The 26,606-nt window shown below is 38.4% G+C and overlaps 1 protein-coding gene and 1 pseudogene across 1 annotated transcript; one reads left to right on the forward strand and one right to left on the reverse strand.

Annotated features, from left to right (window-relative positions):
* Positions 1-11,306: 11,306 nt before the first annotated feature.
* On the reverse strand, positions 11,307-13,492 carry LOC144466914 (coiled-coil domain-containing protein 106-like). Its single transcript, XM_078174834.1, has 3 exons — positions 13,279-13,492; positions 12,547-12,720; positions 11,307-11,872 (listed from the first exon to the last, which is right to left on the reverse strand). Exons 2-3 carry the CDS (start codon positions 12,707-12,709, stop codon positions 11,550-11,552), a joined length of 486 nt encoding a protein of 161 aa, XP_078030960.1. The 5' UTR covers positions 12,710-12,720; positions 13,279-13,492; the 3' UTR covers positions 11,307-11,549.
* Positions 13,493-15,239: 1,747 nt separating this feature from the next.
* LOC144466796 (uncharacterized) lies at positions 15,240-17,378 on the forward strand (annotated as a pseudogene).
* The last annotated feature ends 9,228 nt before the right edge of the window (positions 17,379-26,606 follow it).

Raw genomic sequence — 26,606 nt, forward strand, 5'->3', positions numbered from 1 at the left:
CTTCGGCTCCTCAGTCACGCAGTGCTGACCTGGCTCTCAATGAAAACGCAGAAGGCGGTGCTGTATGTCCCTTGCTGGCGGGTGTATTCTCAAGATAGCGAAACGTAATGGAACCCCACAGACGACTTACCTGCACAATGTACAAACAAATCCGAAATTCCCCTTTTACGAGAATAAGTCAGATTATTGGTGGAGGTAATAGTACACCAGTGATGACATATTTATGAATGCAGACATCAATTTTTGCCAATAAACAACTGAAAATGTTACACAATGTCCCTTTAAGATTTTTGGTTTTTGCAGTGTAGGTAGTCATTGTACTTACAAATTGACTACTGCTCAATAAAGACATATTTGCTCCAGATTTTGTAAGTGCCGTGTGTGTGTGTGTGTGTGTGTGTTAGACAAAAACTAGAGGTAATTATATTTTATTAGATATTAAACAAACACAGTTATACCCTAATAAGAGCAAACAAGACGTACTTTGGAACAAATTAGACAAAAACTAGAGATAATTATATTTTATTAGATAATAAACAAGCACAGTTATATCCTAATAAGAGCAAACAAGATGTACTTTGCAACAAATTTGACAAAAACAAGAGGTAAAATATTTTATTAGATATTAAACAAACACCAACAAATCCCTTGTTGCCTGGATGGCTCATTCTCTGGAGTCCCATTGATAGGTAGTAATACATAGCAACCCTTAGTCAACCTGAACTAGATCTTATTAGAGGCTAATTAGGTATAAATTACAGCAAAACCGTACTCTAAATTAAAGTCTGCACCGTTCTGCCCTATTCAACCTGAACTAGATCTTATTAGAGGCTAATTAGATATAAACTACAGCAAAACTGTACTCTAAATTAAAGTCTGCACTGTTCTGCCTTATTCAACCTGAACTAGATCTTATTAGAGGCTAATTAGGTATAAATTACAGCAAAACTGTACTGTACACTGAAGTGTATTATTCAAAGTTTTTAATAAATACAACAACCAATAAAAATTTCTGGGTAAGGGTTACACAGGAAGGTGCAACACCCCTTGGCGCAGGGGCTCCAGGGATGAAGAGTTAATGTTGCCCCCGTCCTCTTCTTGCTGTAGTATGTTTTAGGTGTTCAGCTGCATGTCTTCGGACATTACCTGTTCCCTCTTTAAATTACTTCAGGACGGCGTCTGTAATAGTTGGAAGACAAAAAGTGTTAGCAATGCATAAGCAATCTGTAAGCCATGCACTTGAGCACACTGTCTGCATAAATATATAGCTCCATTTGCTGTATAACAAAGCTAGAGAAACTACATTATACTACCTCAGTCAAATACACATCTTGAAAAGTGCTGCAACCAGCAAAAGAACATCTAAGATACTTTGTATGTCAGGGTTCAATATAACATTTCTTCCCTACTTCCCTACTATTTTCACTGGCCCGGCTGCTAAAAAAATGAAAATAACTTTTTTTTTTACCTAAGTTTTATTAATTTATTGATTTCATCTTACATTAATTTCATTGAAATGAATTCACATCAATTGTACACATTTCAGATAATAACAGATAACTAACAGACTAATTATAATTTATCAGAGAAGAGAATTTTGGACTGTTGAAGCTGAAATATACATAGTGTGCCTGTATAAAAAGCAGGCTATATTAAATTTTCAGATATTTGCTTTCTAATTATTATTATCTTCTTTATTATTATTACTATCATCATCATCATCATCATCATCATTTTCATTATCTATATTACTCTTATTCTTATTACAACAACATTTTGCATCTCATCTTATTCATTAATGTAACTAAGTAGACATTCTGGGCTTGTATGATCTGTGTTTTTCGGTGTACGACACTTGAGAATTATTTTGAAGAAACATTTTATTTGTAAGGATTGTTAATATTCATGTTCAGTTAATGTGGTAAATATTTTGTTAAAAGAAGACTATGCATTTCATTTCAGTATTTGAGTTTGAGGTAATAAGTACACAAGTTTATTTCCAAGTAAAATGCCGCGACAAGTAAAATGCAGGGACTTCACTACCCAGAATGCTCTGGGAGAGGCACGTATCACGTGATGACATCAGTTAGCTTCTGTGTTAGTAGCCAAGCTGAAATAAAGTTTAAAAAAACAGACAAGCTGTGTACTTCTCGTTTGCACGAGCTCACGTGTCCGTGGCTTTTGTCATTCACCAATGATGAGGTTTGATTTTAAGTAGTGATGTTACGTGGTGTGCCGATGCTTCGAAGCGTGTGTCGAGTAATCCAGGAAGAGTTTCCGCGATGCGCGTATCAAGGCTTGTAGCGTTTCAGACGAATGACGTCATTGATAACGTCCGAAGCCTTGCTGCCCGGCTGTACCATCTGACTGCTTCGGGCAGCAGTTCAGATCTTGGTGTGAGGTCTGCACAGAAGTGACACAGAACACGAATATTACCCCTTTTGCCATTATTATATTATATGACAGTACACCACAATACAATTTTTGGCCAAATTATTGGTTTATACACATAGGATGCATTCACAAAACAATAACAGTTTATTGTACATGTATTTGACACAGTATAGTCCTGATATACTCACTAGAAAATACACTATATTGATAAAAATAAAGTTATATGGTCATATATTTTTATTATATTTATTATTATTAGTAGTATATATCATTATTGTTATTATTATCATCGTCGCCGTCGGCGTCGTCATCATCATTATTATTATTATTAATAACAGTCATTCCCAACACCCATTACTGACACAAAATACCGTGTATCACAGATTACATGGTTAAGATCGCAGCTGCCTGTCTTACAAACTTTGGCCAGCAGGTGGTTTCGTGTGCACATGAAGCCTCGAGAAATGAACCCTTTTCTGAACCAATTTGCTGGAATGCTTCATGAGGCTTCATCTCACCATCACTAATTTTAAGTCCAGGGTCTCATCCATTTTTAAGGTTTTAAGACGAAGCTGTGACAACTGGAATTAACTACGTTAGCATTAGCTAGCGTTAGCCAGCATTAGCTAAAGCAAATATCTGAAAAACTAATATAGCCTGCTTTTTATACAGGCACCAAAATTCTCTTCCCTGATAAATTATAATTAGTCTGTTAGTTATCTGTTATTATCTGAAATGTGTACAATTGATGTGAATTCATTTCAATGAAATTAATGTAAGATGAAATCAATAAATTAATAAAACTTTATAAAAGTTATTTTAATTTTTTTAGCGGCCAGGCCAGTGAAAATAGTAGGGAAGTAGGGAAGAAATGTTATATTGAACCCTGACATACAAGTATCTTAGATGTTCTTTTGCTGGTTGCAGCACTTTTCAAGATGTGTATTTGACTGAGGTAGTATAATGTAGTTTCTCTAGCTTTGTTATGCAGCAAATGGAGCTATATATTTATGCAGACAGTGTGCTCAAGTGCATGGCTTACAGATTGCTTATGCATTGCTAACGTTTTTTCTCTTCCAACTTTTACAGATGCCGTCCTGAAGTCATTTAAAGAGGGAACAGATAATGTCCGAAGACATGCAGCTGAACACCTAAAACATACTACAGCAAGAAGAGGACGGGGGGCAACATTAACTCTTCATCCCTGGAGCCCCTGCGTCAAGGAGTGTTGCACCTTTCTGTGTAACCCTTACCCAGAAATTTTTATTGGTTGTTGTATTTGTTAAAAACTTTGAATAATACACTTCAGTGTACAGTACAGTTTTTTTTTACATTTACAATTTATACCTAATTAGCCTTTAATAAGATCTAGTTCAGGTTGAATAAGGCGGAACGGTGCAGACTTTAATTTAGAGTAGGGTTTTGCTGTAATTTATACCTATTTAGCCTCTAGTAAGATCTAGTTCAGGTTGACTAAGGGTCGCTATGTATTACTACCTACAAATGGGACTCCAGAGAATGAGCCATCCAGGCAACAAGGGATTTGTTGGCGTTTGTTTAATGTCTAATAAAATATAATTACCTCTTGTTTTTGTCAAATTTGTTGCAAAGTACGTCTTGTTTGCTCTTATTAGGATATAATTGTGTTTGTTTAGTATCTAATAAAATATAATTACCTCTAGTTTTTGTCTAATTTGTTGCAAAGTACGTCTTGTTTGCTCTTATTAGAATATAATTGTGTTTGTTTAATATCTAATAAATATAATTACCTCTAGTTTTTTGCTAATTTGTTGCAAAGCACGTCTTGTTTGCTCTTATTAGGATATAATTGTGTTTGTTTAATATCTAATAAAATATAATTACCTCTAGTTTTTGTCTCATTTGTTGCAAAGTACGTCTTGTTTGCTCTTAATTAGGATATAATTGTGTTTGTTTAATATCTAATGAAATAAAATTACCTCTAGTTTTTGTCTACTCTCACAGAAATGTACAGAAGACAAGAACGGCCATGTATTATTCTTTTTTTTTTGTGCACTGTTATCTCGTGATAACGACTTATTAATTCGTTATCTCGTGATAACAACCTTTTAATTTGTTATCTCGAGATAACAAAGACTGTTATCTCGTGATAACCAATTAAATAATTCGTTATCTCGAGATAACAAAGACTGTTATCTCGTGATAACGACTTATTAATTCGTTATCTCAAGATAACAAAGATTGTTTTCTCGTGATAATTGTCAAGTGATGATTGTGCGCTGGTTAATGTGATCGTCCTGATTTCAGCCTACAAGAGCTGCCACGAACGGCTTCCATAGCCACTGGCTGTAGCTGTAGCTCTTTATACAGCTATGATAGTTTTCCGGTAAGTTACACTTTACGTTAGTTTGTTTACTTGACTGGGCTTGTTTAGAGGCTACCGGTTAGCAGATGAGAGGCTGACAAACTCCTATCTATCCGGCTGCTTCAAGGTAACATACGTGTAGGCTAACGATAACTTAGCAAGATGCAATGTGAAACGTAATTAAACGTTTATTAATGTTAATTCATTTAATAGTGCTTTGATGTGTGTCGTGTTTACTATGACAACCCTTTTGTATAAGGGCCAGCAGTCAAGAGTTGAACAACTTTGTTGCAGCTGCTAACAAGTGTGACTACATTTACTGTTGAATCCTACAGATCACCATAGACCAGTTTCTCTCAGCCTTGAGAGAAAGGGGTGTTCCTGAGGAGAACCTGGCAAGAATGGCAGAGGACAAGGTGAAGTACATAATCTAATTCAATATTCAAAGGCATTGCCTGCTAATGCTAAAGTAAAGAACTATTTTGGTCCAATTTGGTTGTTGTGAGTCTGTAGAATCAAAAATATAATCTATTTGGACATGATAATGGCATAATACCTGTATTTACCTGCACAAGATGGACATAAAATGATTTATATGACTTAAGTTAATACTGGTAACTACTACATTGCAGCAAAGGTTGGACACACACCCTTGCTGTTAAAAACAAATAAACAAAACAGCTATGGCCAGTGTAAGAATAGAATAGAATAGAATAGAACAGAATAGAATAGAATAGAATAGGAACTTTATTTGTCTGAAACCAAAGGGTAACAGAAATTTATCTTAATTTATTGTAAGAGGTTTTATGATCTGTAATGTAGTTGGTATCAAGCTGATTGAACTGGAAGCTCAGTTGGTGTCCAGCTTAATAAATCAAAATGTCAGCACTCACAAATATCATATGTATCAGTCTTTTAATAGTACACAGCAGTGTCAAAAACAGACGCGTTTCAGCACTTGGCTTTCCTCAGCGTCCAGCTTAAATCAGCTAATGTCATTCTGGGTGTAGTGGAGAAACTACTAGTAATGTTCAGACTGTGCACTAGTTCAGGGTTTATCACCAGGTTCACGCCGGTGTGTTGGCCAGAACACCACTTGAGGCCACAATTCAGACTACGTGGGGTAATAAAAGGCTTAGAGAGGTTGATATGCTTTCAGTTTTCTTTCCTTTCCTTTTCAGCAGCACACAGGCATAACAGTTGGAGCTTACAGTGATGAGTGTGGGTTTTCTACAAAAAGAATAACAAAAATATACCATGTAAAACACCCATAATTACATAATAATAATATACATACATACATTACATTCTCACTCACAGAAATAAACAGAAACTCAAAACACGCATTACTCAAATATATGTAGCCATGTAGTTCATTCATTTAAATTTAATTTTCCACTGGTGTGAGATAGTTCTCAAAGTTGTCTAATGTGTTCTTTGTTTTCTTTTGAGTGTAACATTGTTGTGAAATAAGTAAAATGTGAAGCAGATTTTAAGTGAGCGGCACAGTAACATGTTGTTGCTGATTTTGGTCACAAGGTGGCAATATTGACTCATATACAAGTATAAAATGACTATTTTTCCTTCCAAAAGGTTCTTTCAGTGTTTTTTAAATAGAAAGGTTCTTGATATAGGCAGAGGTGGTAGAGTAGCCAAAAAATTGTACAAAAGTAAGAGTATTGTTAGTTTAGAACAATATTACTCAAGTAAAAGTAAAACATATTTGCATTAAAAGTACAAAATCATATCCAAAAAGTAACTCAAGTAAATGTAACAGAGTAAATGTAACTCATTACTACCCACCTCTGGATATTTGGGAGAAAAGTGCCAAGAGAAAAGTGTTCTCTAGAGTCAAATGTTTATACGTAGAACTCAATATCTCTGTGAAGAGCCCTTTTAGAGCCTTCTTTTTCTGAGTGTGATGGTTACCAGTAGATGAATAATGACATTATACCTGCTTTTGTGTTTTAGATCGATCAAGACATTGTAAAGTTCCTGGGAGAAGAAAAACTCTCTACCTTCATTCCTCGATATGGAGACCGTGTCTTTGCCAGAAACTGGAAGGAGTTATCCCCACGTGAAAGGATAAAGGATACAGAGCAAAGGAAACAAACTTTAATAAACAGACTAAGAGAGAAGATGAAACTTCCATCCACTGCCTCAGCCACAGCAACCAGCAGCTGTAACTCTAAGCCTACACTTCGTGGAAATAAGAATGCTGAAAAGAGGACAAGGAAAATAGAACTTGGCTGGTTGAACTACCAAGATTCTATGTGCAAACAAGTAAGAAGGTCTACTGGGGGTGGAACAAGAGAGATAGTTGTAAGCAAAGATGATACTGTATCCAGCATTCTGGAAAAAGGGAAAACACTTTTTTTCCCCAATGGTACATCAACAAAAAGCAAATTAGAGGACTCTGAGTGCATGCTTTCTGTCATTGGTTCTGAGGAGCCCCTTGAGGGTAGTGTCACAGTTGGAAGTTTGTTTGAGCAAACTAATTACAAGATCCTCAGATTATACGTCTGTACAAAGCCAAAAGATTGTAGTGATTCTGAGCTTAGTGATGCAACAACAGACATGCCCTTTTCACCTGATACATCCAACACACATGGGCCAGCTACACATGCATCTCCATCCTCATCCAGCCCATCACTGCTCTCCCCCACTCCTGTCAAAAGACCTCGGTACAGCAGTAGGCCTTCCTCTTGGAACAGTCCCAATACTGCCTCAACACTCCAAGCTACTCTTGCTTTTCAAACATCAGGCCAGCCTCTTATAGATATATCCAGTGATGATGAAGTTATTGTACTTGGATATGACACAAACATGCCTTGTGAACTTGTTGATGGTCTTGCTGACACTCTGATATACTCACCTCTACATGTCAAGAACACAGTAAGTCCAGATTCCTGGCCAGTTAACAGCCAACAAGAAAGCGGCACAAACACAGTCTTTGAAAATCAAATGGAAGCAAGAGTGGTAGCTGAGATGGAAGAACATGTTATTCACATTGTGGCTTCTGAGCAGGCTTCCACCAGCACAATGGCTTCTGAGCAGGCTTCCACCAGCGCAGTGGCTTCTGACCAGGCTTCCACCAGCCGGTGGCTTTTGACCAGGCTTCCACCAGCACAATGGCCATTGATTTCTTTGCAAATCCAGAGAATATAGTGGAGAAGCAAGTTATTGTGATCCGCAAAGCACACTGTCTTGTGGACATGATTGAAGCATTTACAGACAACTGCATACTGGATGCTAATATTTCAATCAGGCGTGTGCTTGAACGTGGCGAGGTTGAGGCTGGAGTTGGGAGTGGGGTTACCAGAGACTGCCTCACTGATTTCTGGGATATGTTTTATGCAACAAAGTCTTGTGGAACCAACTACAAGATCCCAATTTTGCACCACACATTCCAAGAGAAAGAGTGGACTGCTGTTGCTCGCATCTTGGCCTTTGGATGGCAGAAATTTCAGTTCTTTCCAGTCCAACTTGCCCCTCCATTCCTTACAGAGGCTCTATCTCTCTCCTGTTCAGACACTAATCTACTGGAGGCTTTCTTCAACTATATCAGTGCAACTGAGAAGGATGTGCTAACTGAGGCACTCAGCAACTTCGGAGGGGCAGATATGGATGAACTCCTCAGCATACTCAGCAGTCACAACTGCTGTGTACTCCCAACTGAAGAAAATCTGCCAAGCCTGGTGGAGGAAATATCCCACAAAGAGATGGTACAAGAACCATCATTCATTATAAAGTGTTGGAAGCCAATTCTTAGGTCTACTGGACAATCCATGAGTAGTGAAGGACTGAAGAAGATTCTGGATGATCTCAAACCCAAGGCGAGAAACATTACCAAATCCATCAAGTTCCCAGGATCTATGTCACTGGAAGAACAAACTACTTCGAATCATCTCTTGAGATTCGTTAGAGAAAGAGATGAGAAGGAGCTTGGCCTATTCCTCAGGTACTGCACAGGGTCTGACTTGTTCCTATATAAGACTATTAACGTCACATTCACAGCAGAACAGTCACAGTTCGCAAGGGCGCCTTTGGCTCACACCTGTAGTTGTTCTTTGGAACTGGCATCTAACTACAAAGACTATGCAGATTTCAGAACAGAATTCATCTCTGTGTTGAAGAGTGGAGTGTGGTTGATGGATTTGTCCTAAAAAGGCTTTGTTTGCTTAAACAGCAAATGAAAACTACACACACACACATTCGGAAGTTTTGCAGTGTCATCTTTTATATAATCCACAAGTTCTATATGTGGAGGGCAGATGTATCGTTGTAGTAGAAGGAGGTAGATTTTTCTTTTCAATTTATGATCTCTTTAAAATTCAAATATGACAGCTGAAGGCACTGGGGAAAAAAAGTCACACGAGTTAATATTTCAATGAAGACAATTTATTTACAAGAAATAGAAATGTGACACTGTATTCTTGGAAATGTTGTATCTTAAAACTGGCCAGCTGTTTGTGGTTGATATTTTTCCATTCTTGTTAAAATTAAATCTAAACATAGTTCATAAATTACAGTGTTTGTAATGCTATGCAGATCTTCAAACCTAGAAGAGTTATTATTGCCAGTACTGTTGTATGTTGTCAGTGTCAAATTCAAAGTGCTATATTTTTTTGTTCTAACCACACTTAAAGGGATATTTGACTTTAATAGAACTTATCAAGTTTCAGCAGCCTTACCTCTATCTAAAGTTATACAAATAAGCTAGTGACCACTGCTGTCCCTGTCTGCTGCCAACACCACCATTCCTCCCGGGTGTCAGGCCCCTCATTCTCTTCCTTTGATTCAGAAAAAATATTACACAGAATATTGCTGTATTGCTTGCTTATAATTCAGAAGTATGATATTTAGACTAGGCCCTCAAAATGAATGGGAGAGAATGAGGAGCCTGACACCTAGGAATAGTGGTTATTAGGTGGTGGTGGTCTTGTCGATGACTTTACATATGAGGTGCTTCAGAAAAGAAACAGTACTGGGGTCACAAAAAATTTATTTCAAATCTAAACTACAAACTACAAGTTTTCCCCTTCAAAATAATCCCCCTTGAATCTAACACACTTTCCCATCCTTCTCCGCTTCCATGCACTCCTGGAAGGATTCTCCCGGGATTCTCTGCAGCTCCATCGTCATGGCCCTCTTGATGGTTCCACGTCCGGAAAACGTGTTCCCTTGATGAAACCTTTGAGTTTTGAAGACTATAAACCTTTGAGTATTGAAGACTATAAACCCACTGAATGTGTCTATATGTGACTTTGTTAGGGTGATAATAACTGAGATATTTACCTGGCAATTACCAGGTATTTACTCAAAAATGATCACATATTTACCTGGTAACTACCACTTATTTGTCTGGTACTTACCTGATATTTACCTGGTAAATACTAGAACTAGTTACCTGGTATTTACTAGATATATACTGAAAACTACCAGGTATTTATCCAGGAATTATAGATTATGTATTACCAATCAACCTGTGTAGTGACAGTGAGGGTAGTAATGACTCTGATATTTACCTGGAATTACCCAGTATTTACCTGATAACTTGCAACTATTTACTAAGTAATTACCTTCTAATTACCCAGTAGTTACAATTTACCCATTAACCCCCATGTATTTATGCAGATATTAACTGGTATTTACCCAGTAATTAAAAATGTGTACCACGTACATTCCAAAACATTACCAGGTAAAACCTTGTGAATTACCCTGTAAGGAAGGTGGAACTGTACTGTAAAAGGAAGCGTGGTTTGTTTCAATGATATTACCATGTACTTTCCTGGTAACTATAGATTATAATCCTCTTCCATCCATCAGGGTATGTAGTTTTGAACATGGTACCTGGCAAAAACTCCCATATCTCCCTGATAATTATCAGGTAAATATTGGGGTGATATCAGAGTTTTACAGAGTAGTTACCCTGTAAGAAAGGTGGAACTGTACTGTAAAAGGAAGCGTGGTTTGTTTCAATGATATTACCATGTACTTTCCTGGTAATTGTAGATTATAATCATCTTCCACCCATCAGGGTGTGTAGTTTTGAACATGGTACCTGGCAAAAACTCCCATATCTCCCTGATAATTATCAGGTAAATATTGGGGTGATATCGGAGTTTTACAGAGTAGTTACCCTGTAAGAAAGGTGGAACTGTACTGTAAAAGGAAGCGTGGTTTGTTTCCATGGTATTACCCTGAACTTTCCTTTACATAAAGATACAATGCATTTTGTTACACTCCTTCACATAACCTGTGACAAATAAGCAAAAACAGGTGAACTGTCAAAGAGACTAACTTTAATCCTCTTAATCTGCAAAACAGTGAACTTGAAGAGAGTAACTTCAATACTCTTAAAGTGTAAAACAGTGGCATAGCTTTCAAGTGTACTTATATTTCAAAATAAGTAGGACATGTTATAAAAAAGTGCAAAAAACTGCAAAGTGCAGTTGCATCTTGTATGGAATCTAACACCAAAAAAAGTGTCAGGGTCAGAAGAGGTAGTTAGAGGTAACTGACAATGCCTACTACAAAATAAAACAAGTAAGGCTGACAACATCCTAGTGGAAATGGCAGGGAGTGGCTAGTCAACGGTTATTGAACGATATCAAACTCTAGGGGCAAAGATAAAAGATCTTTGGAGAAAAGAAACCAGGGTCCAACTACCCACTAAAAGGTTTTTGGATACAAGAAATTTGGTTGAATCCCCACCAGATAAAACAAAAAGACAGTGCAGTAATACATTAAAATAAATGTAATTTTTTTTAAACGACATTGAAATTACTGCACTTTAGAGCTTGATCCCTCACTTTGGCATTTTATATTTGATAGGGAGCAGCTCTGTGGCCTTCCTCATTTTTTCGATTTTTTCCTGCAGGGGTTTGTTGGCATCTACAAATGCCTTGCATAATTTTGCGTAGTTCGCTAAAGTCTGTTTTTCTTTGAAGAGGGGCAGCTCCCCAAAGTCTGCGCCCTCTGTGGCTATCATGACATCTGCAATGACCGCAGTCCCTGCAATGGTGTTCCTGTCCACTCCGAGTTCTTCACAGGTGTTGGTCATGCTGCGGTTTCGCCTGAAGACTTTTAGGACCACTTTGTAGCGGTGGACAACGTCCTCTGGGCTCAGAACTACAAAACAGATCATCAAAAGAAAATATAAATTAACACTGTGTAATAATTCCAAATATATTCATAATCCTGACATGACATGAAGATCAGGGGTTAAACCAGTCATCTTGTGTCTGCAGTGCAGTACTCTTCTTCACTCCATGGTTAAATTGATACAGTTGTGGATACTCTCTACATAGCTGTTTGGTAATAGGGCCAGCCTTGACTCTGGTAAATATAGCCTGTATAAGATTGTGTTTGGGTGGAGGGGAGAGTGTTACCTTAGCATTATGCCACATAAAAAAAAATCAATACATGAGCATGCTACACTGAAATTATGATGGAAATGTGACTGCAGTGTCACAATAAAAGATGCTTCCACTAACATGAACATCTTCCGTAACCTTGCTAGGTCCATGTGACAGGAGTCTGAAAGCTCTATGCAAAAAGCCATTAGCTCCCAGGTCATCTAGCTTCAATGTAATGTGATCAAAATAAATAAAACAAATTAAACTTTTGCCTTCAATGTATAAAACAGGGTACATTTACCAAATTTTGGGGGCATTTAAATAAATAAATAAATAAATGGTGCATAATATTGCTGAAGTGTAATGTAAACAACAGTGCTGTTTGTATGTGCATTGTTCCAGAAGCAATAGAAATGTGAGCCATCTTTTTTCCAGATGATGGGTTACCTCTCTTTCCAAATGATGAAGGTTTTTTGGATTTGCTCTTCTTCCAGTCATCATCAGAGGAGTCTGAAGACCCATGTTTTTTGTGTTTCTTCTTACACTTCCTCTTCCGATCCTCATAAGAGTCATCTGAGTCAGAAGAGTCAGAGGAATCCTCATTCCTCATTTTGCGTTGCCCTCAAATTTAAAAAAAATAAAATGTTAGAAGTTAGCAAATCTATGAGTTTGTGTATGAGTTTAGCCTCGTAAACCAGCCTCCCCCGGAAATACATTTCATTTCATTTCACAGGGAGAGTCTGGCCTCATTCATGGCCTGAAACCCTCAGAAGGCCAAGCCAATCAGCGTCGCCGCTCAGATTTCTGTGATTGACACAGCACGTTGGCCAATCAGGGACCGACTGGTGCAAAGCCCCGGATGATAACGTCACTACACTGCGCGACTCTTACCACAACAAACATGGCGGAGCTATCTAGCAGTAACGTTAACGTTAGCCTAAAAACAGCAATAAGTGAAGTTAATACTGAAATACAGTCACTAACAGCAGTAAACAAGAGCAAGAGTCAGCACTTGTTGAGTTTCTTGACGGAAAAGACGTTCTCGCTGTTATTTTGAAACGCTGACTGGCTGAATGGGAAACACGAAAACATTGCTGGATGTTCCTTTAACTAATCAAGACTCCTTTAGATTGTAGTTACAGCCTTCCATGTTGGTTTTGGGAGGAACAGTATAGATACCTTTTGATGTTGTGTGGCCGACCTCTGTGTGGAGAGCCTTCTCTTGGTTGAAGTCACGCTGCTCTTTTAGGAATCGGTTCTCCTCTTTCAAGAGAGGGATTTCTTCCTTCAGTAGCTGGTTCTCCCCTTTTAATTTTTGAAAGTCACCCTTTAACTTTGCTATGGTTGGTGCCTTTGTTGGTGCTTTTTTTGGTGCATTTTGTTGAATCTCTTCATCTACAAATACTGCAAAAAGATGTATTAAATACTTATGTTAATATTATCTTATTATTTCACCGTGTTCACTCCCAAATTTGTGTTCAGTCATAAGCTGTTCTATTTCATTTACACTTCTAAGCTTTGTAGGTCCCTGAATACCCAAGTATGTGAACTAAAATTAAGATAAAAACCATTTAGGGGGTTTAGCTTATCTTTAAGAATAGAGTTCCTGACAGCCTGGCGCCATGCAAGACCACTGTATGTACAACAAAGACTGAATAAAAAGCCGTTAGTTTATGGTTACGACTGGCTATGGGGAAAACTTAAAATGGTTTATCTTACCATCATTGTCAGACTGGATCACCTGGTCATTGTCAGACTGGATCAACAATGCAGGGTTCTCCTCTGGTGCGGTGTGCTGCTTTCTTTTGGTTTTGCGTAAATTAAGATAAATTTTTCAGAAAGTAAAAAGACATTTGTAAACATTGTCAAGAGAATTTCATCAAAAAAACCTCCACTTTTAAGTAGTAGTGAAAAGTTCACAATGCATGTGTGTATTTAATGTCTCTTCTGTATGAATAGAAAATTCTCAGCTATGATAAAAAAAAGTCTCTCTGAGAAGTCATAGGCTTAATGTATCTCTAGAATGTAATAATATGTAAGGGATAATGTATAGTTCAGAGGTTGTTATGGAGAAATAAACACCGACAGGATGACAGGATGTATGGAACATACATGGATGTATGGATTCATTCATCCTGAAGTCTGAGTCTGAGTCCCGCTCTGATTGTGAATATTTCGGATAAACATTTAGCAGTGAGGGAAAGTAAATAAGTCCGGTGAGGTGCTGGGGCCACTGCCGTCAGCTCACGAGTCTCTACTAGCCCTGATAACGCGGCTCGCCGGCTAACGCTAGCCCCGTTAGCCGGGACTAGTTAACTCGGCTCGGGAGAGAGCCCCGTGCTGACAGCGGTGGCCCCGGCGCATCGCCCGGACTACTTAGCTTCGGACCCAGAGCTGACCGCCACCGCAAGGGGGTCGCATGTCTTTCTTATCAAGGTGGAGGTATTGCAGAAGATCCGTGGGTGGTCGTCTGACTCCAACTTGCATCCAAGTTTTTTTCCCCCTGCCCCCTCATGTTATTCCGTGTGCTACGTATCATGCGTCATTGCGTCATTACATATGCTCCGTTGAATGCCCGCGAAGAGCACAACTTCCTCGGAGATGCTCTGTGCAGTTTGAGACAGACTACTCAAAGCGTAATATGACTTTGATAAGAAGATTACTTGAGAGGACAGTGCAAGGAGGTAAACAGTTGATAGGATGGCTCCAGGAGGAGAGGCTATTGGCAAAGAAAAAAAGATGCCCTGTTTGCAACAACAAAATGAAATTCAAAAGAACAAACACGACCAAGGATGGCTATCGGTGGTAAGGGATGAGCATCATTGCCACACATCCTCATTATTATTATTATTATTATTATTATTATTATTATTATTATCATTATTATTATTATATATTGAAGTCAATGGCAAGTTGCATGTGTTTTCCCCCTAAAAAATGACCATATTGACAATCTAATGTACTATCATAATGTATGTTACTCCTTCTAACTATCTTTACAGCGCATACCTGCTATGTTGAATGAATGATTGAAATACTTTTTTTGACAAGATTGCGAGAATAGTACAGCAAATACAATTTAACAATTAATGTTAACCTCTTCAGCACTAGAGGCCAACAAATTAGGCTGCAACAAAAAGGTCAAAAATGTTGCAAAAAAGTCAATTTTTTTTTTTTTTTTTTTTTGCAAAAGTTTAGCACAAAAAGCCTGGGGCTTGTTTCAATTGTGGCAATGTATGTTATGTTACAGGAGCTGTAGAAAATCAATTCACAGGGGCAGGAGTATCACAAGGTCCATCAGAGATGGCTCAATATTCTCCCGGTCTCACATGTCATTATCATCATGGATGAAAATTATGCACAGGTTGGTTGCTCTCTCTCTCTCCCTCTCACTTCAATTCAAATGGCTTTGTAGGCATGATGTAACACTACATATTTTGACAAGTTAAACATTTATCTCTTATGCTCTCTCTCAAGATGCATAAATGTGTTTTGTTACGCAATAATAATGCCCAGTGAGAGCTGATTAAATCAACATTGGCTTTTTTTTTTTGCATCTTAGTTAATTTCATTTTATCTTAAAGACTATTCCAATCAGGCTGACCTGATACTGTACATGCAGATACCACATGCACACAGTGTGTCTTAATATAAATAGCCAAATGCATACACACATATTACATAGTCCAAAAAATCCAAGAAATCACACATGTTCATCCATCCCAACATGTACAACGGCTGAATGGCTATCATAGGCACCAACCTAACTATAATTACCCCTCCCTGACTCCAAAACTCTCCCATCCTTGTTGCTAATACGTAGTTGTCCTCTTTTTTGGCTCAGTTTGTCACAGGGTTTGAGGAGAAGACGTGGATATGCTAGAGGATGGAGTATGTGGGAGCAGCAAATCACTGACTAGGGTGACTACACTTCTGCATGAAATTTGCTGTGCAGCAGTCAGACGACTGGAGAGAAAAAGGGAAATGCGAATTGGAGGGAGAAGAGCTTTCGTAGCCATAGATGAGAGCAAGTTCAAACACAAAAGAAAGGTAAGCTTGTATTTTGTTCATAAAATGTCAATTTCTGTTTTGTGTTGTACAGTGCAGTATTAAGTAGCTGTTAAAGCAAGGAAAATAGGTTTTAAAGAAATGAAAGGGATAGTCCACTCAAAAACATCTACAATCTATAAGAGGTTAAACTTAGGGGTGGGATGAGATCTCGCGAGATTAATACGTCGTGAGGAAATTAAAAAATATATATACATTTAGGGGATAACTTTTGGACCCACTGTCTAAAACCTGGGTAGCATGTTAAAAAATATTAATTAGTGCATAAAGTTGCTGAAACGAACAACAATGTTTTTTGTGCAAGCCTGGTCTTTAGTGTTTTCTTCTGGAAAACAACTTGCAGGTGCTGAGTGTGTGTTAGAGATGGAAATTAATTATTTTAATGAAAATAAAATGATAAAAATATTGGGAACATTTTTTGTCCCTGGATGATGATCTTTACTTTATGGGCATTCTGGGATTTCTTGGAAGCTTTTTTTGACCACTGGCTAAATTTCTATACTGCCTTGATCCTCGCAATTTCATTGTACATTCCATTGTACAATGACAATAAAGACACCTTACCGTTACCTTATCTATGTCTCAAACTATGCCATGCGGGGGTAGTGAATTTGGAGAAAAGGCCCTTGAAAGTCCTTGAAAGTCATGGAGGTTGATCAACAAGCACCAAAGTGATTGTGACTTTAACATTCTCAAATGATGCATTTAAGTCGGACTGCCTTTAAGCATGACATTTTGTTTATTTTCAGTATGGACTTGGACGATTTGGAAAAACCTGGCAACGTCGCTCGTGGGTCTTTGGGATGATGGAAGTCAGGCGGTCCCGTAGACGCCCTGTTTTAAAACTGGTTGAAACTCGATCCAAGAGGAGATTGCTCCCAATCATTAGAAAATATGTTAGACCTGGAAGTGAAATCATTAGTGATTGCTGGCGTTCCTACAACCTGTTGTCCCATGACGGCTACATACACTACCAGGTAAATCACCAGAGGTATTTTGTCCACCCTGGGACTGGTGCTCATACCCAGCACATTGAACGGGCATGGCGGACTTATAAGGAGGACATCTACAGGTACAGGGGGAACCTGACAGAGAAGGCCTTGAAGATGAACTTAAGGTTCATTGAGTGGAACCACTGGCTCGGGAAAGAGCATAGGAAGGGCATTCTTGGACGCTTATTTAAAGACATAAGAGCATTTTACAAAGTGTAACCAGTGATGAAGTACTGTACCGCATTGTGTTCACCTCTGCTGTCATCATTGTCCGATTGAATAAAACACTAGTTAAGTTGTTAAGTTTACTTTATTGATCCCGTGGGGAAATTTGTATATTCTTTATGGTGCAAAGGCTCAAAGGCTTTCTTTTATTGTACAGCTTCTACTTACTCTATAAATTGTAGACTTTCCTGGTCTTACCTGGTAAGATTGCAGAACATTTTCAAAAAGCAGATTTATTCCAAAGGATATTGTAAGAACATGGTAATAGTACAGAAACAAACAAGGCTTCCTTTTACAGTACAGTTACACCTTACTTACTGGGTAACTTGCAAGGTTTTACTTGATGATGTTTTGGAATGTCTGTGGTACAAGTTCCTAATTACTGGGTAAATACCAATAATCTACTAAATACTGGGTAAATACCTGGTAATTACTGGGGAAGTATGAATTATTGCCAGGTAACACTGACACGGTAAAAACTACCGTACCTGTAACACCACTACTAATTACCAGGAAAGTACATGGTAATACCATTGAAACAAACCACGCTTCCTTTTACAGTACAGTTCCACCTTTCTTACAGGGTAACTTCTCTGTAAAACTCTGATATCACCCCGATATTTACCTGATAATTATCAGGGAGATATGGGAGTTTTTGCCAGGTACCATGTTCAAAACTACACACCCTGATGGGTGGAAGATGATTATAATCTACAATTACCAGGAAAGTACATGGTAATATCATTGAAACAAACCACGCTTCCTTTTACAGTACAGTTCCACCTTTCTTACAGGGTAATTCACAAGGTTTTACCTGGTAATGTTTTGGAATGTACGTGGTACACATTTTTAATTACTGGGTAAATACCAGTTAATATCTGCATAAATACATGGGGGTTAATGGGTAAATTGTAACTACTGGGTAATTAGAAGGTAATTACTTAGTAAATAGTTGCAAGTTATCAGGTAAATACTGGGTAATTACCAGGTAAATATCAGAGTCATTACTACCCTCACTGTCACTACACAGGTTGATTGGTAATACATAATCTATAATTCCTGGATAAATACCTGGTAGTTTTCAGTATATATCTAGTAAATACCAGGTAACTAGTTCTAGTATTTACCAGGTAAATATCAGGTAAGTACCAGGTAAATAAGTGGTAGTTACCAGGTAAATATGTGATCATTTTTGAGTAAATACCTGGTAATTACCAGGTAAATATCTCAGTTATTATCACCCTAACAAAGTCACATATAGACACATTCAGTGGGTTTATAGTCTTCAATATGCAATTGCAGGATATCTACCAGGTAATTATTGGGTAAATACCTGGTAGTTGTCAGGAAAATATCTAGTAAATACCAGGTAACGTGTTGGTATTTACCAGATAAATATCAGGTAAATATTTTTAACTACCAGGTTTAAAATCTACAATATACAATTACTGCATATCTACCAGGTAATTGTTGGGTAAATGCCTGGTAGTAGTCAGAAAAATATCTTGTAAATACTGGGTATTTACATGGTAAATACTGGGTAATTACATGGAAAGTACTTGGTAATTACCAGGTAATTACATTTAATTACTTGGTTATTACTTAGTAAATACATCTTATTACCAGGTAATTACCTGGTAATTACCGGACTGTAAAAGGAAGGGTTACCGAATTTCTTTAGTCGAGGACAGCCCTACGTTACAGTGATTTTCAACATTTTTATAGCATTGACCCCACATTTGTTACACTTTAGGGGCACTGACCCTCAATTTATGTAAATTTGTCTCTTTTTGAGAATCTGAGAATATTTGTATTAAAGCTATGATTTTGTCCAGAATTTCATGAGTGGAAAACCCTCAAGTGCCCCTGCTGGTCCCAAGACCCAACATTATCAACCTGGCCTACTACACAGAACTCACATTATCTTAGTAAAACATTTCAACACAGCATCAACTGACGCAAAGGCCAACGATACTTGAGAAATGTAAACTTTTGGAGAGGCCTCATTGCTGGAGATGCCATCATCATCATTATTAGAACCATGGACAGTGCATCTGTCTGTATGCTACAACATTAGTGATGAAGCTCTGGCAGGAGTGCTCTTATTAAAGGCCTCAGGTCTTTGTAAAGTCGTATTGCCTCTGCAGCATTATGACACTGTGCTATGTTGTTCTCTTCCATCACCATCAAACAGAGCTCATGCAGGTCATGGTCGCAGGGAATGTCTGTTTTCCACAGACAGATGTCCTCTTGGAGAACAATCCCCACTCTTTCATACTGTAGTGGATGCAAATAATCTTGTGCATGATAGAGCTCAGGTACATAGTACATCAGACATGGTTTTCCATGATACAAAGGGTGTCCATTTCCACCTGGTCGAATGCGATGGTTGTCCCACATTGTCACAACGGTGTCTAGCTCGTTCTGCAACACAAAAACATGAGAATTTCAATACATATGATGACTTCTTTTGAAAATTAGTACATGGAAGAAGCCACCTTAGCTGCCTTACACTGTATTTATTTATTATATATCATTATAGCACCATAATGGGGAAATGCAGTATTGTTTTATGCTATGATGGAGTTATCAGCAGAATAATACTGTGCTCAAGCTCCCTCCAGCTTCTTGCACTCAGCCATAGCCTACATAATGAAGACAAGAGTATTGACCCCAGGACAAAAAAGCCTACATATTCATGCCAAATAGGCTTGGAGTGAAGAAATATGTAGCTACAGAGAGAAAAAAAGTCCAGAGAGCTCAGAAGTTTAGACACATGTGATGAGGGTGCTCTTTGGTGGGGGACACAAAAATTCAAAAAAGAAGAGGAAACCAAGACCTATAAACAATCCAAAAGAATATTTGTGGTGATCAAATCAAATTATTATTGCAGAGAGAAACTTATTACATATACCAAATGCAGACCAGAGTATATCCAGGACTCAATGAGGAAACTGATGTCAGTCCTTTTTTTAATAGTTTTTCTTGTATTTGTGGTCTGATGCCTGTGTTGCTCTGGAGAGATTTTGTTGCTTGTACACTGATTTATCATTATTGTTTTGTCTATTTCTTTCTTTATTTTTTTCCACATTTTTTCACTTATGTATATCTTTTCTTACATATTGAAGAGCCATCTACTGGTGAGACCTTGTGCTTTTATGTGTGAGTTCATTGTCTGTTTTTAACCATCGTATTGTCCTCCTGGGTCAAATTGACCCCATCTGTTTTGACTGTTACTTCTTTCCTTCCTTCCTTCCTTCCTTCCTTCTTTCCTTCCTTCCCTCCTTCCTCCTTCTTTCTTTTTTCCTTCCTTCTTCCCCTCCTTCTCTCTTTCTTCCTCCCTCCTCCCTTCCTTCTTTCCTTCCTCCCTTCCTTCTTTCCTCTGTTCTTCTTTCCTTTCTTCCTCCTTTCTTTACTCCCTTCCTTCCTTCCTTCCTTCCTTCTTCCTTCTTTCCTCCATCATTCTTTCCTTTCTTTTTCCCTTCCTCTCTCCATCCTAACTCTTTTCCTTCCTTCCTTCCTTCCTTCCTTCCTTCCTCTGTCTTTCCTTCCTCCCTTTCATGCTTGACCTGAGGACAACAGGAGGGTTAAATATTTCATGATGAAATAGCCATCTTAATAAAGACTTTTTTTGCCAGAGGAGTGCTTTTGGTTTCTTCTTCTTCTTTTCTGAAATATGTAGCTACATTTGACTCCAAGTAGCTAGTCATCAATTGGATGGAGGGAAAGGAAAACAAGCTACTGCATGTGAACACTAAACAATAGTCTATATCAAAACCCTGGACAGCTCCACTTCAGCTTCATCATTTAGTTACATCATATCTGTGGGTCAAATGCTGTAGTGTCAAAAATACAAAATCCCATGTAGGCCTATGTGAACCTATTTAAACTCTATGTTAACATTGTGTAGTTCTATGTTAAAAAATAATAATAATGGAAGCATAATGTTTATGTCAGGGGTCTTCAACCCCTTGGTTGATAGAGAAACAGAGCAGGGACCCCCCTACAGTTAAAAATAAAATCATGTTGCAATCTAAGTGTGATCTATGATAACAAGTGCACACCAGGATATCAGGATTGACACTCCTTTTAATTGATAGGCTATAAAACAGGATAGACAGTCAAACATTTACAACATTTAAACTGATAAGAGATGATAAGAGATGTCGGCCTGACTGTGTTATTACTTTCTGTATGAGAGATTTTGCAGTTTGACATCATCCAATTCAGTCACACGCATATGCTACATCACAGGACAGGACAAGACATTTTGTCACTTTCAGGAGTTAGTGGTAACTTCTAAGTATGTTCATAGCGATCGCTACTCTAACATCAATCTACAATGAGAAATGGCTTAACTTGCTTTTCCTGCACATCCACAAAGACCAAGGGCCAGATTCATAAATGATGTGTACACATAAATACTAACATTGCCCGCAAATAAACTGGTAAACAGGTTTACAAACACTGTGCGGTGAGATCTGCGCACCTCACACTGACTACTAGGCATGTTTTTCTAAAGCGATCAGAGGGTGATGTGATGAGGTGGAGGTAAAATATAAGGTGAAAGACATAATATTTTAGTAAAACATGGTCAGTTTAGGTTGATCACAGCTGCACTAATTATTTTTGGTTGCGTTTACACAGAGATCTGTACACTGTCAATCAAAGGCGCATTTATAAACGTAATGCTGATGAATCGTGTGATTCATCGACATTTTGATTTGATTGATTTATCCTTAGTTGTGACACAGCTTGTAAAGTTGGATTTGATATGAGCGACGAGGTTCAAGTGAGGAATTATGGACGCTATAAAGAGCGCAGCGGTGCGTAATAGTCGTGCGTAATGACAGCTCCTCGCCGGTGAAACACAATAAATTGCACGTCTTCTTTCATGTTTATCTCATTGACAGGTGGAGTCTACAGACAGGTATACAGACAAGTGGAGCAGGCGGCAAATTGATATGAAAGCTGGTTCAGCTTTCATATCAAAACAACACGAAATACAGTCTTGAGATGTACAATTGAAGATATGGACAGTGGAGGACTTACTTGGATAATCTTAAGAAAGCAAAACTGAATGAGACCCTTGTCTATGAAATCCCCATTAAAGTCTTCCAGTTGCCTGGAACTCCTGGAAGACTTCCCTCCAATAGCTTGTGTTCTGTCTCCTGTAGATCCCCCACCAACTTTCGATCTGTTGGTTTGCTGTACTGCGTCCTTGGAACACACACGGCCCATGCACAACGCCAGTCTCATCTTCTCGGAAGAAGTGTTGTAGCCTGTTAGCATGGACATTTTCAGTTCCCAAATCAGATCGTATTATCTTTGGCCACCCCCCAAGTTCTGTGACTGCATAAATGAAGTACGCTGCGATGACTTTGGGGTTACTATTGGAAGAGTTTGCTTGCATCCAGATTATATGACGCGAAAACCCATCAATGCATCCGTTTATTCCAATGCCAAAAGGGGTCAGCTTGTCATAGGAATCCATATGCCATAAATAATTGGGCCCTGGGACACTATAAGATCTTCTCCGCAGTCTTGTTTCTCTCCGTTGCTGTACGCCCTCTTGGTCAAGTTGTGACTAGACCTCCTGAACCATGTCTCGAGTAACGCGCAGTCCAGCCAATCTGCACCTCTCGTGCATCATTCGGTAACCATGAAGACGACCCGGTCCTCTTATCTGGTAGCTAATGAAGTTAATAATCTCAGCAGGATCACTTAACCGTCGCCTGTGAAGTCCCAACCGCGCTAGTCTTCTCCTTAGATGATGAGGACTAATCTGAAAGCCATCTCTGACAGAAAGACACAGTGCAATTTCTGTCTGTGTTAGACCTTGATTAAACTACACCCTGATGCGTTGATCAATAATGTGAGCTGCCATTTTCACCTCCCTGGGACACCTGGACCAGCCAGTGGCAGCTCTTGTAGGCTGAAATCAGGATGATCACACTAACCAGCGCGCAATCATCAGACTTGACAATTATCACAAGAAAACAATCTTTGTTATCTCGAGATAACGAATGAATAAGTCGTTATTATGAATTAATTAATTCGTTATCTCGAGAAAACAATCTTTGTTATCTCGAAATAACGAATTAATTAATTCGTTATCACGAGATAACAGTCTTTGTTACCTCGAGATAACGAATTAATAACTCGTTATCACAAGATAACACTGCACAAAAAAAAGAAAAATACATGGCCGTTCTCGTCTTCCGTAGAAATGAATCATGGTAGAGTTTAATTTTAAGCATATGAATCTATTTAATTTTATTTAAATACTCATTTTTTAAATTTATGTATTGAAATTATTTATAATCAAAGCTGTGAAACAAACAAGATTCTTTTATTTAAAATGTATGTGATTGGTTTACATCAGGTTTACATACAACTTAGGGGAAGTGAAATCGGGAAACCGGAAATGACATCCTTATTTTCCACTGGACACCATCTTGCTGATCATTCTACGGCCCGTGGTGACTCAGGTTTAATGGTGAGTAATCCGAGTCATCCTTTGTCTATTTACATCCACCTGTTGTAAATAGTTTGTGATGATTTGTGATGATTGTAAGCAGTTTTATCTTTACTACGTCGTGTGTACTGGCGCTCGCAAGCTAACGTTAGCTAGCAATGCGCTGAACCGTTAGCGCCTTTAGCACTTCCGGTTCCCTCGTCTAAAAGTCAATACGTTTTTTGAATGGGATTTTGGTAAAATACCTCAAATAAGGTCTGTGGTTAACAAAAGCTTAAAGTCCATTCTCACTGAGGGCGAATATCTGCGCGGATTGTTCTCGCGGAAAAATATAAAAGTTGATTTCATGGGTTCTTATGGAAGTTTGCACACCGGGGCGGAACTTTCGTGCGGTGAAAAAAGTTTCCGCCCAGACTTTGACCCCCCGTGGAATTCACCGGCAGAACTACACAGCTGGGCCAATGAAATTGTTTGTTTATAGTCGCGCAGACCGGGAGAGTCCGAAATCCAGTCAGGCAGGACAGTATGGGAGAAAGGTTGATAATTTCACAGCACCCCGTCCTTTTTGATAAAAGACGGGATGATTTTATGAATAATGAATTAAAGGACAACGTCTGGCAGTCCATTGTCCAGCTTGGTGGCTGCGGTGAGAGTGGTAAGCATAGACATATATCCACCTTATTTTCAAACAAGGAAGTAAATAGTGATCAACTTCTGTTTTTTTGTGCGTGACTTTCGGTGCAAGCTATTTTTTTTTCAGTTTTCAGTTGTTTATGTTAGTCAATCAGTTAGTTAGTTAGTTAGTTAGTCTGTGTATTTTGTATAACGTTAGATAACTGTGCCCACGTTTCCGTTATAACGGAAATTTATTCCCTCTAAACGCGAAAAAATCGCACATCAATCATAAACTATGAACCAAAAAAGCACAATCTATCCCGAGTGAGACAAACTGCTTGATCCCCATCTCCAGTGTACCAGCAGAGAACCTGCAGAACCGAATCAGCGAAAAAACACACCGGGCTACACAGCCTCTCTACCTGAGCAGCTGAAGCTGCGGCTCGCACCCTCGACACACAGACACACAGACGGTGCGTCTGCATGCCAGCCACATGTGTGCGCAACTGTGAGAAATAAATATGTGAGGTGTACGCTGCTTTTCTATCTTTTTTTCCCTTTTCTTTCTTTCTTTCTGTCAGCGACATACACTCCTAACACAGGACGGGTTGTTTTTATTGACTGAGTTGATTATTAAGCCATAGTGATGCGCGGATCGGCTCTGATAGCACCTGAATCAGCATGTACGCATCAACCATCCAGCCGTTACAACATGATTGAGCTAGCAAAGCAGTTTTGTGTTGCTATGTGTGGTATTTATTCAGTTTTGGGAAATCAGGATGTCTAGAAAGCATCAGTGGCTGCAGCTGACAGGGACAGCTAACGTTAACAGCAGCAGCAAAGCTAACATCAGGATTGTCATCCGTTAAAAGCCTCCCGTTGTCGGATACGACATGAAACTACTCCAGTTAGCTCAATCATGTTGTAACTAAGACATCCGCTGGAGAAAATAATTTTTTCACGGGCCACTTTGTGAGTTTAGTGAGTTATTACAGACACAGCTAACAGCTAACAGCTAACGGTTAGCCCAGCTAATCTACGATAATCATGTTATTAATTACACACAGAGAAAATACTAATGTTTGTTCAGTCATTGTGTTTATAGTCTTTACAAACATCAGATTAGTCTAAACGGTGATATAGTGACGTGAAAAATGTGATATATACATATATATAGCTAAACTCAGCAAGGTAAACAACAAGGCGATTCCCATTTACACAGTGGTAAGAGTGCTGGACCGGAAGTGTCGCACAAAAAAACGGATATTGGCTGCGTTCTGTTTTGCCTCCGTGTTTCCGTGAAAAATAAGGTGGATACATAGACGCCGCATTGACTGCCGCTGCCTATCAAAGCCGACGTCCTCGCCGGCCGCCATCTTGGATGGGTCTCGCTTCGCCTCCACAGTGCATTCACTTCTATTGAGGAAGGAGCTGTATGCACAAGTAAAATAGAATAACTCACTGAATTTTCAACTGATTTTCACGTGGTTTGGTTTGTTACAAATGGCACACATGTAGTTATGATACAGGATGCTTTCGTACATTAAAAATGCGGGATTTCATGCTTTAATACTTTCTGCAGATAGCAACAGCATGTTATTTAGGTCATAACACAGTTCTTTTATTCGCCTCAACCCCAGAGTGGGATATATGTGTGTATATATATATATATATATATATATATACAGTACATATATATATATATATACACAGTATTTATATATTGTATAAACACAATATACACAATACAAAACACAGTATAGCATATTATGTATAGCACACCTTTGTGCACATATTCACTTTTCCACCAGCTGTGCTGCAAATATCCCCTGCTGCTCATCCTTCTGTATCTTTTTCAAATTATCTTGACCACAGTCCCATTTCCATAGTTATAATACCAATGCCAAAATTAATTTCAGTGTTTATGTAAATACTGAAAATGTTTTTTACTACTTTTGAGGGATCACAGCAGTCAGTGTAATAAGAATAAGAAAAACTTTATTAATCCCCGAAAAGAAAATTTCAAAGAAGTCTGTAAGATCATCTATTTAACAAAGAATTATTAAGTCTGATGGCTGTGGGTATAAAAGAGAGTGTGTGTGAGAAATAAACTCAATCAACAATCAAGC

This window comes from Epinephelus lanceolatus, chromosome 14, assembly GCF_041903045.1.
Source record: "Epinephelus lanceolatus isolate andai-2023 chromosome 14, ASM4190304v1, whole genome shotgun sequence".
NCBI lineage: Eukaryota > Metazoa > Chordata > Actinopteri > Perciformes > Serranidae > Epinephelus > Epinephelus lanceolatus.